We start from the raw sequence: 16416 nt of genomic DNA, 5'->3' as shown, positions 1-16416 counted from the left end.
CTCTACCTATACCACTAACTAATATCAACACTAAATGCACCTCGAGTATCACAACCATTTATTTAAACACCAAAACTACCAATCTGTTGTAATTTTTTGTTAGCAAGTATGTAACTGATAGCTTTTTCAATTTATTAAACGCTTTAAAATTAGTTTTTTTTTTTTTTTTTTTGAAAATAATAGATTTTTTTTTTTTGTGTGTGAAGACATATATATATTTTTTTTTTATAAATTTTTGAGAAAAGAAAAAACACACACACAACATACACTAGGAATAGTATTATGATGGCCAGAAGAAGGTTTATGTCGACAATTGTAGCTCATTAATAGGTAGAGCGACATCTTCACATAGAAAATCTCCTACATATACGAAAACAAAAACTTCGAAATATAAGGTCAACCTTGATAATTTAAGGATCATGTGGATAAATTAACATTAGGTCCTAAAATTAATAAATAATTTGGGACGACAATGGATGATACGACACGACAAAATATACGACACGGACCGAAATTGGAACGAAACTGAAATTCAAATTCGTGTTCGTGTCAAGTGTGTAAAAAACATGTGTTCGTATTCACGATTCGACACAAAATTGATACGATTTAACATTTGTCTGTCGTATGTTTCGTGTTTGTTGTGTTTTGTATAATTAAATATTAATTAAATAAATCAATTGTTATTCTATGTCATATTTGCCGTGCTGTATCGTGTTTGTCGTTTTTTAATTAGTTCGTTTTCGTGTTAATTAAAAAAACACGATATGATGACGCAATTTGCCACATATATATATATATATATATATATATATATATATATATATATATATATATATATATATATATATATATATATATATATATATATATATATATATATATAGAAGTAGGTTCATGCGAAAATATAAATATCTTGCGAAAACGCGAAAACATATTTTATCTTGTGAAAATCAAGCACATGTACTATAAAAAAATAAATTTATTAGCAATAAATTAAATATAATAAGTTTACATTGGACGGTGTTATGGTAATATAGATTTAAAGACGGTTTTGATAATTATATTTTTTTACGTCCTTAATCGTTTTTAAATTCATGTTTTCTTAATAAAAATGTTAAAAATCATACTTTGCTAATATGAAACAATTTATCATCTATCATCGATTATCATCATATATTTCAAAGTTTGGATGAATTATTTTCCAAAATATAATGTTGAGGTGACACAATATCATTGGTTTTTCTTGTTTTCGCGTTTTCGCAAATTATTTGCATTTTCGCATGAACTCTCCCCTATATATATATATATATATATATATATATATATATATATATATATATATATATATATATATATATATATATATATATATATATATATATATATAGGCCAGTTCCAATGAAGACTCAAAAAATGGTGAACATGGCAGAGACAAATCTTTACCACCAATTTCATCAATGGTACAAACGTCAAACCCAAATATTTAGCTATGGTGTGTTCAGATGCGACCCACGTCCGTGTTAACTAATACAGACTCGAGGATATAATTACGTGTGACAAACATCATTTAAGTGAATTTTATTATTTTTTTCGTTTATTTTCTATTTTTTTTATTTTTTATTTTTCCTTAAAAACAATTCAAAAAAATTAAATAGATATATGCTCGGTTTTAACGTATGTAACTTTTTTTTTTTTTTCATTTTTTTTAAATACATTTGCTACATACTTGAGATACTAGTGTTTTTTTCTTTATTGTTTTTATTTTTGATTTTTTAAAACTTTTTAAACTAAATATCGGTTTGAGCTTTTAATGTTTAACAATTATAAAGTTTAAAATAAGAAAAATATTAAGTATCATAGTATTTTCTACTCATACTTTTTTTGAATTATATTATTTTTGGATTATAAAATTTTGAATCAAATTATATTGAATCGTAGTATTTTAAATCAAATCATTTTTGAATCATATGATTTTGGAACAATAATATAATTCAATTAAATATAGTTTTTGTAACACCCGAAATCTTAAGGAGAATTGTTATGAGTAAATCCCTTTTAGGGTTGGACATGGCATGTTGGAGGAACCAACACAACGTGTCTAGATTTGAAGAAACGCAAAGATGAATGGACCAACACGGCGTATTGTGGTATCTTAACACGATGTGTTGGCAGATGGGAAGGAAACACTACTTTTACGGTGTTGCACCCTATTTAAAGGCCTTAAGTCCTCATGGATGGCCTCCTTACCAACCTCCTTTGACACTCGAACCCTAATTCGTTCCTTAAGCTTTCTTGGTGGTGTTCTTGAGCCTTGAGTGGATTCTTGTGGTTATTTTGCTCATTTCTAAAGGAAGCTTTGAAGATTGAAGGTGCTTAGCTTGGAAGGAAGATCATAGACCAAGAATCTATCCACTTCTTGTAGTCACTTTGAGGTATCAAGTTTGCATCTTGACTTGTGTTTGATTAGATCTCTTCATGGCTAATAATTATGATTTTGGTCTCCTTTTCGGGTCAATGTACGAATTGGGTTGTTTAAGGGATTGTTCTTGCAAATCTGAGTTTGTTTTGGTATCCTTGAGCATAAAGGTGCAAGCTTTATGTGAAGAATGGTATCATGCATGCTTTAAGCCCTCTATTAGTTCCCTTTTTTTAGCTTAAGAGCTTCATTTAGTCATATAATGACGTAAAGTTGGCAACTTTACGTGATAATCCAACTCAAGGAGGTCAGATCTATGTTTTGGGGTCATGCATTTATGGATTAAGTGCTTAATGGTTGAGCTGTTGAATCTTGGGCAAACACAGCGTGTTTGCAAGCCAACACAGTGTGTTGGCTAGGGATTTCCCGATTATCTGGATGATGGAAGAACACGGTGTGTCCAAGGGGCAACACAACATGTTTGGTCAACATGGGCTGTTGACTTTGACTTTGACCAGGAGTTTGATCAGGGTTGACCATGGGTTATGTTGGGCTATGTTTGGGCATCAGGGTAAGGCCCATGTAAGGGGTTTAGGCCCAATTTAGAAAAATGGGCCAAGTATGGGCCTTGAGTGATTAAATTTTTTTGGGCCTTTTAGATTTCGAGTTTGGGCCTTGATCTTGGACCAAGCTAGGTTAGGGGTAAAATGGTCTTTTTAGCCCAAGTATGGATTTTTGGATTATGGATTTGGAACCCAATTGTTAATTGGGTTTTGTTTTAATGTTGACCGTTCGGGGTTCTATCAGCCAACAACCAGTGATCGTCTGTGTGATTCGACAGTGCGAGGTAAGTTTCCTCACTATGTTTAGCGGTCGAAGGCACCAATGTCGACCCACAATTTTATGTTAGGATGTTAGATGTTTGTTCGACTCTTGCACATAGTATATGATGATATTTTACCGGACAAGGCCTGATGCTAGCGGGGATAGATGAGGACATCGTATGTTAGTTATCATTATGTGTCTTTATGAATACCGGGTGAGGCCCGATGTCGGACGGGGCCCAATGACTGTATGATATGCTATAGTCTTTGTGATTATTACATGTCCTAGTATGATTTGATGTTTATATGGTTATATGATTATGTGTGTAGTGAGCGGGGCTCGATGTCTGGTAAGCCCGATGAGTGGATCATATGCTAGTGTTTATGATCATTTTATGTGTTAGCATGATTATGTGATATATTATATGTGTATAGTGGGTGAGGCCCAATGACATACGAGGCTTGAGAATTACAGATCTGTAATCCGAGTGGGGCTCGATGTCGAGCGGCGCCCAAGGCCGAGTGGGACTCGAGACTGGACGAGGCCCGATGGAGGGTGGGGTCCTAGTATGTGATTTATGTATGTTTGGTACGAGGTATCTTGAGGAACTTACTAAGCTTTGTGCTTACGATTTTCAGTTTACATTTCAAGTACTTTTGTTCTTAAACGGAAGAACTCAGGATGGTTGCAGGACACACACCACATGTTTCCGCATTCTATGATTTACTCTGATAATATTTTTTATTAAATCTTAATAACCATGGTTTTATGGAAATGATATGTATTAACGATTTACTAATTTAAAAATGAAACTTTATGTCATATTTTTTTGAGACGTTACAGTTTTTGTCCAAAAAAAAAAATTACGGATAATTATATATTGTGAATCATAAAATATATAATTAAAATTATAAAATATTCGAGTTTAAATATTTTTAAATCATAACAAATTAAAGATCATAAATAAATCAAAAGTTTTTTTAATCATAGATATTATAGATATTTTGAATCATATTATGTTCAATATTTTTTTTAATTAATATTTCTTAAAATTATAAATAAATATTTCAAAAACTTATTTTTGAAAAATCATTTTTACAAATTCACTAGTATATTGATTAGAAGCATCCCTTAAATTTTTATGATTTTTGAAGAATTTTTTTCTTGGGTTTTTTTTTATAAAAAAATAATATATATATATATATATATATATATATATATATATATATATATATATATATATATATATATATATATATATATATATATATATATATATATATATATATATTAAAAATTTTTATGATTGTGCTTATGTTGTAGAGAATTAAATTTTAACAACTTTGGTTTTCAATTCTTTTTTTCAAAGAAAAAAAAGTTATAGCTAAAATACGAAGTGAGTGAAAACAAATATATCTATTCCTTTTTTTTTGTTATTATTAATATATGATTAATCGATATTCATATATGATTATCGAGTAATCTTATACGAATAAAAAAATCTCAAATTTTCTATTTTGTTTTTTAAATCTCAAAGTAATCCTCACATACACACACACACACACACACACACACACATATATATATATATATATATATATATATATATATATATATATATAGAGAGAGAGAGAGAGAGAGAGAGAGAGAGAAAGAGAGAGTTTAGATCTGGATGAACATAAACATATGTTGACGGTGCTATTTTGTAAGAAAGACAAAGATAATAAGTTGTTTTATAATGTAAATATGTTTATCTTATATATAACTATTGTCATTATCATTCATTTTCACTAATTAAGTTATAGGATAGTATGAACCTTTTTTGTATGATTTTAATTATGTCAAATGTTTACGAAATGTGAGTATCAAGAACATATTATGACATAATGACTAATAATAAAAAAGTTCATACTACCCTTATAGAAAATTTAATTAGTGAGAATGAGTGATAATTATAATATTTATGTGAGGTTGAACATATTCATATTACCAAACAACCTATTCTCTTAATCAGTTCTATAGAAAAACATTGTTTGCACACTTTACAATAGATGTCATCAACATTTGAAAGTACCCCTATATATTGCTATTACGAGGGTGAAACTGTTCTATTTACCCCCTATCCTAATGTTGTTTTCACTAAATTATGTTTGTTTTCAAAGACCGTCTCTGAAGGTTGTTTTCACAAACTATGATAGTATGTTTACTTTTCACAATATACTGTGACAATGTTGCAAGTAAGTTGGTATTTCTTACCAACTATGGATGTTCTATCTATTCGAGAAACATCATCACTCACATTTGTGGTTCAAGAAATACCATTAAATTCACATTTTTGTAGATTAGTATCGTTCCCGATTTTCCGAATACTTAATTTCATCGAAGGTCAAATCTTAAGTCGTTATCGGTGCTGGTACTAGTACCGACACCAATGATACCGGATCTCGAATTTTATGATTTTGGAGTACTAAATACCATTCTATATCAGGAATTTGATACAAACTGTTCATCCCTATATTGAAGGATACAATTTTATTGGTGGAATCCATATTAAATTGATTTAGGGAATATTCGACAAAAGTAGTTAATAGCGTTTTTTTAAATGTTACGTGCAATAGCATTTGAATTTAGAACATTTTATTTAAACTAAACACTAAAAGCTTATAGGGTTGAATAAAACTTTTTGTCAAACGTTAAAATTTAAAAGATTTCGAACACTGAGTGTCAAACACATTCTTAATTGATTTTTAGATTAGAGATTAAGTTTTGAATCGTTATGGTGGACATTGTATTCATCTAAGTTAGCTAAACTCTAACAATCATTCATTATTCTAAGACATTTTTTTTCTTCATATTATTATTATTATTATTATTATTACACATGGCTACCGATTCATGATGTCGTACAATTACAAATAGAGACACAAAGGTGGTCTTTATCCTTATATATAAATTATACAAGAACAAAAAAATGATATGGAAAAAGAATTCGGATTGTAGAAAGAAACATGTAAAAGATAAAACTATATTTTTTGTCATAAAACAGGTGGCACTGGCACATACGTTTGTTTCTCTTGGAATTACCAAACATCTCGCAAGTATCTCCCCGACATTTGTAGATTCTTAACAAACAGCTCTGCCTTAGACGAATCCAAAGACCCCTGAACAAAAATATAATAAATACAATTACATACGTCAACCAGATACGACCCCACAATTACGCTTTGATTTGACTAAAAAAGTCAACTTTGGATGGCATATAAAATAATAGAGTATGAGGAAAGAAAAAGTTACCTGTTCTTGTACAATGGTGTGGAGGGTTCTGTGTACATCTTTAGCCATTCCTTTAGCATCTCCACATACGTACAAATAGGCTCCCTCAGAAAGCAAATTCCATAGATCCGAAGCCTATTTATAACGATTCAATTTAATATAATATAATATAATAATAAAAAAAAAACCAACATATTTAGTACTAAAATAAGTTATAATAGCAAGAAAAGAAGCATTGTAATTGTTTACCTTTTGTGTCATTTTATGTTGGACGTATTCCTTAGTAGGGCCTTCACGTGAAAAAGCAAGAACAAGCTCCGATAGTGCACCACTCTCCACAAAGTTGTTTAGTTCATTCTCATAGATGAAATCCTATTCATATATTTTTTTTTTTTTATAAATATAAATATTCCAACAAAAACCAAAACATTGCATATGTAATTAACACAAAAACCACTACCTTTTCATCCATTTACTTGCCAACCAATTAACTTGTGTTTTTTTGCATTAAAGCCATCACTTTTAGTTTTTTTATAGGCATTGATGACCTGGCAAGTTTTTATTCTGTTTTTTAAAAAGTCCTGATTCTATTTTAAGGAAAGCCATTGTCAATATCATTTGGGTTCCTTTTAATAATAATAATAAAATAATAATAACTAATATTATTTTGGTATTATCACAATGGTTTTTTCAAAGATAGAATCAAAACTTCATGGCTTTTTAAAGGCTTTTCATGTAAAGGAGTGAAACCATGTATATAAGTGGCGTTTCTGTAATTTGACATTAAAAATATATAAATTTAAAACTTACCACTCTGCGATTTCTACACCCAAAGAAAAGAACAGATGATCCTAATTCCATTCCGGCTTCTTTCAAAGCCAATCTTTCCTGAAGAAAACCCCGGAATGGAGCCAATCCGGTTCCAGGCCCAATCATGATAACCGGGACTTTAGGGTTTGTAGGCAGTCTGAAGTTCGATGTTCTAACAAAAATAGGCGCCCAGCTGTTTTCAGGCTCAGCATTCTGTAAATTAATAAATAAGATTTAAAAAAAAAAACTTTAATTTTTTTTATGTATTTATAATAAGTTGAACTTAAAGTACCTTCATCCAGGTTGAACAGATTCCTTTGTGAATACGTCCTGCGGGTGTTTTTTCGTATACTAAAGCGCAAGTGACATGGATCCTACTAGGTGCCAGCCTGTAAATTGTAATGACAAATAATAATTAATAAACTGAGATTATTTGTGTTGAATATTTTGGGGAAACGAAATATATATATTTTTTTACTTTGGTGAGGAGGAAATGGAGTAGTATCGAGGCTGTAAGCGAGGGGCAACAGCTGCAAAGAAGACACCAAGTGGAGGTTTAGCCGATGGGAAAGCTTCCATCACTTCTAGAAGACTTCTTTGACTTGCAACAATCCATTGAGAGTATTCATCCTGAGAACGAATGATTAATTAAAATAAATAAATAAAAAAAAAAGATTTTGATTTAATTATGATCCAAATTTCAAAATTCAAACCTTCCCAGCTGGAGATGCAAGAAACTTGAGTCGTTCAGCTTCCGTGGGATCAGTAGCATGAGCAGCCAGAGCAATCAAAGCCGACTGAAATTAACATATGCAATCATTCGTTATTTTTAGCTATTCATTCCACACAAAGGGTAAAATAGTCATTTACCTTTTTGGGAGAAGTCAAGAGATCTGCATAACGGGCCAATGCTTGTCTTAAAGTGCATGGAGGGAAAGGAGGATGCAATGAAGATCCAGCATTTGGTGTTCCATCTTCATTATCAGTATGTAGTGAGAAATAAGTATCTGCTGCTAATCCTATTAATCTTTCAGCCTCCTCCACAACTTCACTTAAGTTCTCACAGTATACACCAACATGGTCTCCAGTTTCATATCTAAAAACCACACACACACACACACACACACAAAAGTTTAATTTGGAATCATACAAGTTAGAACATACATAAATTATTTGTAAAAAGTTTCTTGATGCAGCTTACGTTAATCCAGTGTGAGAGATGTCAAATTCAAGATGAGTGCAAGATCGATCGGATTCAGGGGTATGAAGCTCCTTTTTAACAGCCACAGTGGATCTTTAAACAGAAAGAAATTGTCAGATTTTAGAAATTAGAAAATTAGAATACAGTTTTGGAGCATTGCAAATACCTGCATGGATGTTGAGCATCATGAACAGTGTGACCATTTGTTTGACTAAAATCTTCAGTAGATGTATCAAATTTCTCATGAAACACAACTCGGTATTCAGGAATGACAGCTGTGTAAGGAGTAGCAACACCTTTGTCATCTTCATCGCGAAGCAATTGGTCCAATTCTGGCCACACTAACTCTTTCCTGAAGAATCATGATTTTGATGAAATGTTACAAATGGATTAAAAATGTTTTATCTTTTTTGAGAGGAAAAAAAAAGCCTTTTAAATACCATGCAGTAAAATCATCTTCAATTGATTGATCATCATCTCCTAAGCCAACTGGAACAAGCCGCTTTGCACCTGAAAATGGTGAAGACATAAACATTAGAGATGTGACAAGAAATAGGAGAAGATTTGTTACTTGATAAGTTGATAATGGATAGAAATTAGCAGTTTTAACATACCCTGATCTGCAAGACCATCATCAACCACTTTTGCAATCTATAAATACCACAAGCAATAAAAGAAGATTCAGAAACTGATAATGGTAGAAGATGCTGAATGATTAAGAAGGAGGTGTGATGGTTATTGTTTGTCACCTTGTTGAAATGCTCGTATTGTCTGTTGCCAAGACCAAATACTCCATAGTGAAGTTTGTTAAGACTAACTTTCTCTTCTGCCTGTATAAAGAACAAGAGGTTCTAAATCAATATCCAGATTGGGATAGATTTGTGACATGGATCTAAAAGATGTATGCAACATTACAATGTTTACCTCAGTGAACCATTTATAAAATCTGGCAGCATTATCAGTTGGCTCACCATCTCCATATCTACACAAGAAGTAATCAAACAAGTTGAGTTAATAGGTAAATAGCAACCTGCTATAACCTTTGAGGTTGCTTCCTCTCACTAGTCACTACCCCATGAAAACTTCAACAGTTTCTTTTTTGGATGACTAGGGAAGTTGCAACAATTGTTTTTTATTTTCAAGATTTCCTGTTGAAGAGTGTTGCGTAAGCATGATCCTATTGAATAGTTCTATGCATCTGCTCCTTTTATTAATAAAGTCCACTTTCACTTGGTCAAGTAACTTAATTGCCGGGTTCAGATTGATCCGATAGATTTCGATCCACGATTTAAGATAGTCAACTATTCTTTCAGAAAAAGTAAAATAGATATAAATGGGTACAAATGCTTACGTAGCCAAGAAGAAGAAGGCAAATGACTCCTTCTTTAGTTTCTCTTCGTACTCCTCGTCATCAACAGCATAATCATCCTGCATATTGAAAACATAATGATAATTATGATCCGTGATTCAACTAGCAGTAAAATTCAACGTTTCTAAGAATCAAGGACTGCAAGATCGAGTAACAAGAATTATTATGTACCATATGCATCTGAATCTGTACTCTAAAAGTCAACACTCACCAAATCGATTACTTTAAAGGAGGCCTTTTCATATCGCGCTTTAGCTTCTTCAAAGAGTGCCTTCAAAACAAGAGGAATAGATGTCAAAAAAAAACGCGAAAGCCTTTATATTGACCGAACTTTCAAAAATGTCAAGAGACATGAGAATCGACATCGATAGTTCACCTTAGCGAAACCTTCCGCCGTTCCAGTCTGTGTTCCGAAGAAAATCGTAACCTTCTTCTTACCATCATCAACCTCCTCTTCCACCCGTCTCTTGGGTATAACGATCTTCGGTTGCTCCAATTCCTTAACCGACTTATTCGTAGATCTCTTCCACACCAAAACAACAAAACATCCTACCAAAACAGCAACCGACGTGGTCAGTATCACCAGCAGCTCACGATTTTCCAGAATCATCGCCAAAGCCGGCGGCATCGTTGAGTCTCCGCTATCCGATCCGTTAACTGTGCCAATAAGTTTCCCCTTCAGAGCTGCGGTCAACAAATCAAACAGCGACGTTTCGACGGACTCCGATTGCATTTCTCCACTAACTCAACCTGATTCAACTGACCGCACAAGTACTCGCCGGAGATTCAGAAAGTGAGCGCTGATTTAGAGAGAGAAATTGGAAAGAAAAAGAGAACTTTGTTGAACTTTCTCTCTCTAGTTTCTCTCTCTAACGCTTTGTGTTGGTGTGGTTGAGAGATACGTCTGGGCTTGAAGAGGGGTTTTTATGGGGGAGAGAGGAGGCACCGAGACAACACGCCTACCAAACCAGAATGGTCAAACACACCTAACCCATGATTAACCATGGTTATGTTTTTATATTTTTATTCATTCAACAAAATAATATTTTATTATGATCGCCCTCAAAATCACATATGCCTTCGATCATATTGGTATTATTATTTCTACTCCATTTTAATTAAATTAATAATCTAAAAAAGAAATATAGATAAAACTTACTATATTTTAACAATTTTTGAGATTTGACAAATATATATATATATATATATATATATATATATATATATATATATATATATATATATATATATATGCTTAGATTATTCTATTTTAACTAATTATTGTGTTATTGTATGTATCAATATAACCAAATATTTTATTTATTTTAAGAAAGTGATTTACCTATATTATTAAATAAAAGAAAAATAGAATAATTTCATTTAATTAAAAGACGGGTAATATTGTATATTTGCATTGTCTTAAAATTAGGAAACCCAAATTAAAAAAAAAAATTACAGATTATAATGGATCTTTAATTATCTTAATTTTTGAATTCTGCTTTTTTTTTTTAAATTAATTGAGTTTAAATAATTATAATATAATTTTTAATCATATCCGGTTTCTTTTTATAATAATATTCTATGAAAATGCAAGTCATAAATTAATAAATAGTCTTACTTCTCGCAGAATAAACAAAATTTTAGATACAAGTTAAATTTTTTCTATCACATCCTTGAAAAAAAATAAAAATCTTTATATTTTATTCTATAATAATGAAACAGTCCCTAATAACAAACAAATATAATATGTAGATTATTCTATTGGAATATAATATTACATATACTATTATCATTCTATTATAGATTAATCTAACATAATATGGCAATGAGTAGTGCATTTTTGTGGAAGAACGGTAACTATTGAGGATTGTTCATGTATATCCCACACACATTCATCCAACATTCGGGCCATTGATCATCATATACTTCATTCATTCTATGAGAATAAATGTCATGAAATTGAATTACGTAACGATAAAACTATGTGAGAATGCTTTTATACAACAAACATAAAACAAAATTTAGTAACACAAATAACGAACTCATAAATTATTTTTGTGTTCTTCAATAATTTGAACATCAAGTTCTCTTTCAGACATTTCTACAAACACCTAGTGTGCAATATTCCCATAGAATTGTTTTTGTGTTCTTCCGTATGTTACCTTCGCTACTGGTAGTAAGTTCTGGTCAACTGCTCGGTCATATATCTTTAGTCTAAATACTTAATAAGAGTTTTTGGTTTACTTCCTAGAGCATAATTTCAAGCTTCTATTCTTCCCAACTATGTTTAGACCATTCAAAGACTCAAACAACATCTTACAAAATGGAAAAAGATCATAAATTGGTAAGTAAATCATATATAAAATGCTAGGTGTTTGATTTATAAAACAAAGAAATAAAGAAAAGGGAATAGAAATCAAACCTGTTATCGATACAAACCTGTTATCGATACAGGGGTGTGTAATCGATTGGTCCGATCAAACCCTAAACGACGCACCTGACCACTAAAATTTAAACTTCGAAGAAGCAGGGGCAGTCTGCAAACGGAAATGAATAATCAAATCATTGAAAATAGAAGAACGAAAACCAAGGTCTAAAGATAGCGACGAAGGAGAGAAGCAGAGAAGTTCCAATCATTACGCTGGAAGCAGGGAGAGAGAAGGCCGCTCTGGCGTCGGGAGAAGGTGCAGGAGCTTGATGCGACCGAGAGTACGACGGCGACGACTGCGAGCATGGAAAGCTTCTTCACGATGTTAACCTGTGCCATCTCTCCTTCACTAGAATTGATTTTTGCGATTGGCTGATTATAGGTTTTAATTAAAATTGATATTCCTAAATTAAAGGGATATTAACTGATTTATATATTTACCATAATTAATTAAATGTAAAATTACATATTTACCCTTTTGAAATGATTGGCCTACATTGATGCATACAATAACACAATAATTACTTTGAATACATGAACCTAGCTCTCTCTCTCTCACTCTCTCTCTCTCTCTCTATATATATATATATATTCTCTCTCTCTCTCTCTCTCTATATATATATATATATATATATATATATATATATATATATATATATATATATATACACACACACTAGACGAATGTTTGCGCGTTGCGCAGTAGGGTAATTATGTAGTTTAATATGGTTATATATGGTTTAATGTATTGTGAATAAGTCATACATAAAACTTGAATGCAATAAAATAACATGTATATTTTTTGTGTAACATCGTGAATTTCAAACCAAATTTTCAAATTTTCGTAAAACATAATTCATTTAATATTCATAAAACAACCATATTAATTATCCAATTCAAGTAAATACAAAATCCCAAGATCACAAATGTATAAACTCCGTGTGTGTGTGTACGGATCAAGTCGGCGCCTTCCCGCGGTCGTCACTAGTACCTGAAACAATAACATCAAACACTGTAAGCACAAAGCTTAGTGAGTTCCCCAAAATACCACATATAACACATATTAGCCACTCGAGGCTATGACTCTGTGGGTCCGTGCACCCATACTCTGTGAACCCTCAGGTTCTAACTCTGTGAACCTTCCGGTTCTAACTCTGTAAACATGCACAGCATAAATCACATAGAAATAATGCAGTACAACACATAACATACATAGCATACAGATACTCTGTCACATAACTCTGGTTACCTACTTAAGGTAGAGTGTAGTGAGAAGACTCACCCCGCGTATCTCGATAAGTCGTAAGTCCTGAAATCACTAGCGCTCGATCTCCCGAGCTATAGTCCTCCTAAATCACAATACAACTCTAATTAACACTTTCCCAACTAAGGTTGGCTACTCCTTGATAACTCAACAAAAGTCAACCCTGGTCAACGGTCAACGATCAACTTTGACCGGACCCGGCGAGTGCATATAGCGACTCGGCGAGTCTAAGCGTATACACTAATTTCCCTGAAATCCTCCCTTGACACGTCGAGTATTCCCCCAACACGACGAGTCCCACCTGGCATGAGTTGTGGGGCCACCACGACTCAACTCGTCGAGTCTCAAGAACAACTCGGCGAGTCCAACTTGACTCAGTCCACCTGTCCACTCTGATTTCCCCCTGACTCACTGAGTCAACCCTTCCCAACTCGGCAAGACCACACGTTGTATGATCGGGCAACATTCACACTACTCGCCGAGTCTGTTCTTCGGACTCGGCGAGTCCGTGCCATGCAATGACTAAAACTTGTTCATGAGGTCAGATCCAGTCCATTAACCCATAGATCCAGTCCCTCCAAGCTTATTTAGCACGTAAAGTCACTATCTTGATGCCCATACAATCTCTATATGACCCTAAATGATGTTTTTGTCTCAATTTATATCTCAAGGCCATAAAGTCCATTGCTATACATAAAGCTGGAAGAGTGAGGCTCTCTGGACCTCTATGGATCCAGATCCATAGTCTCAACACAAGAAGGGGACTATTTGACATCAAATCATTCCATAAATGTCCATAAGAAACCCTAGATCTCCCTATACTCTACAAATCAGAAAATGGATCGAATTCATACCTCTATATCGATGCTCTAAGCTTCAAATCCACTGAATAGCAACCTCCTTTGCTTCCTCTTGCTTAAATCCTCCTCCTTCTTTGCTAGATCACACACACAAGGTCAATAAGGCTCCCTTTCTCTCTCAAAACGTTCCATCTCTCAAGGGTTTCTCTCTAAGGGTTGGGTGAGCACAAATGACGGCCATATGGCCCTTTAAATAGGCCGCAAACCCCGGAAATTAGGGTTTCACCACACAGCGTGGACTCGCCGAGTCCACTCTTGGACTCGTCGAGTCCGGACGCGAACCCGCACCCAAATCCGTGATCCTACTCGGCGAGTATGGGCTCCGACTCGCCGAGTCCACTCACAATTTCCATAATTAAGTCCAAAATAAATACCTGAAAATTCTGGGCTGTTACAATTCTCACCCACTAGAACTAGACTTCGCCCTCGAAGTCTCACTCTGCAAATAACTCTGGATGCTGCTCTCGCATCTCACGCTCCGGTTCCCACGTCATCTCGGACCCCTTCCGATGTTGCCACTGAACCAAGACCAAAGGTACCTCCTTGTTCCTCAGAACCTTGATTTTTCGATCCCTGATGGCCACTGGTCTCTCAGCATAATTCAGGCTCGCATCCACCTGAATATCGTCTAATGGAACCACTGCCGACTCATCGGCTATACACTTCCGCAATTGCGACACATGGAAAGTGTCGTGAATCTGCCCCAATCCTGTCGGCAAATCCAAGCGATAGGCTACCCTTACCCAAAATGGTCCGATATATCGGGGCCCCAATTTGCCCCTCTTCCTGAATCGGATCACTCCTTTCCAAGGATAGACCTTCAGGAGCACAAAATCACCGACCTGGAACTCAAGCTCGGACCGGCGTCTGTCTGTGTAACTCTTTTGCCAACTTTGTGCAGTCAGTAACCTCTGTCTGACCTGCTGGATCTGTTCTGTCGTCTGAAGTACTATCTCCGTGTTGCCCATAACACGCTGCCCGACTTCTCCCCAGCAAATGGGGGTTCGACACTTCCTCCCGTACAACAGCTCAAAGGGCGGCATACCAATGCTCGAATGATGGTTGTTGTTGTAAGAAAACTCAGCCAAAGGCAAATACGTATCCCAGCTTCCCTCGAAATCCAATACACATGCTCGGAGCATGTCCTCGAGGGTCTGAATCGTCCGCTCATTCTGTCCGTCGGTCTGGGGGTGATATGCGGTACTAAAATGCAACCTAGTACCCAACTCCTCATGGAACTTCTTCCAGAACCTGGAAGTGAAACGCACGTCACGGTCGGAGATAATCGAGATCGGCACCCCATGCCGAGACACCACTTCCCTCACATATATCTCCGCTAACTTCTCCGCAGACGAACTCTCACTGATGGCAAGAAAGTGAGCACTCTTTGTCAACCTATCTACAATCACCCAAATTGCATCAACTCCTCGAACAGTCCTTGGCAAGTTGGTGATGAAATCCATGGTGATCTGTTTCCACTTCCATTCGGGAATCTCCAACGGCTGCAACTTACCATGCGGTCTCTGATGTTCGGCCTTAACCTTACGGCAAGTTAAGCACCTCTCAACGAACCACGCAACATCTCTCTTCATACAGGGCCACCAATACTCTTTCCTCAAATCCAGATACATCTTAGTGGCCCCGGGATGGATCGAGAACTTCGACCGATGAGCCTCTTCCATCAAAATGGCACGTGCACCTCCCACGAATGGTACCCAAATACGCCCCTGGAAAGTCATAAGCCCCCGACCATCGGTAACAAATTCCGATATCAAACCAACAACTCGTTCTCTCTTCTGGTTTTCCGACCTCATTGCTTCAGCCTGTGGTCCTCGAATGGTGTCCAACACCGGAGTCATCACAGTCAACCGTAAACATACACCTTGCAACGGGGCACTCTCCGCCCGACGACTCAGGGCGTCGGCTACTACATTAGCCTTGCCCGGATGATACAAGATCTCGCAATCATA

General features: G+C 34.7%; 1 protein-coding gene across 1 annotated transcript; it reads right to left on the bottom strand.

The window, feature by feature from the left end:
* Window positions 1–6157: 6157 nt before the first annotated feature.
* On the bottom strand, window positions 6158–10804 carry LOC145008821 (NADPH--cytochrome P450 reductase 1-like). Its single transcript, XM_078967430.1, has 17 exons — window positions 10271–10804; window positions 10106–10165; window positions 9877–9953; window positions 9450–9507; window positions 9275–9355; window positions 9140–9176; window positions 8966–9035; window positions 8692–8877; window positions 8526–8618; window positions 8195–8420; window positions 8038–8121; window positions 7803–7954; window positions 7617–7713; window positions 7325–7537; window positions 6764–6886; window positions 6536–6649; window positions 6158–6402 (listed from the first exon to the last, which is right to left on the bottom strand). Exons 1-17 carry the CDS (start codon window positions 10625–10627, stop codon window positions 6322–6324), a joined length of 2109 nt encoding a protein of 702 aa, XP_078823556.1. The 5' UTR covers window positions 10628–10804; the 3' UTR covers window positions 6158–6321.
* Window positions 10805–16416: the final 5612 nt, after the last annotated feature.

This window comes from Lactuca saligna, chromosome 8 (assembly GCF_052625555.1).
Source record: "Lactuca saligna cultivar CGN05327 chromosome 8, ASM5262555v1, whole genome shotgun sequence".
NCBI classification, from domain to species: Eukaryota; Viridiplantae; Streptophyta; class Magnoliopsida; order Asterales; family Asteraceae; genus Lactuca; species Lactuca saligna.
This window is presented reverse-complemented; position numbering and strand designations above follow the sequence as displayed.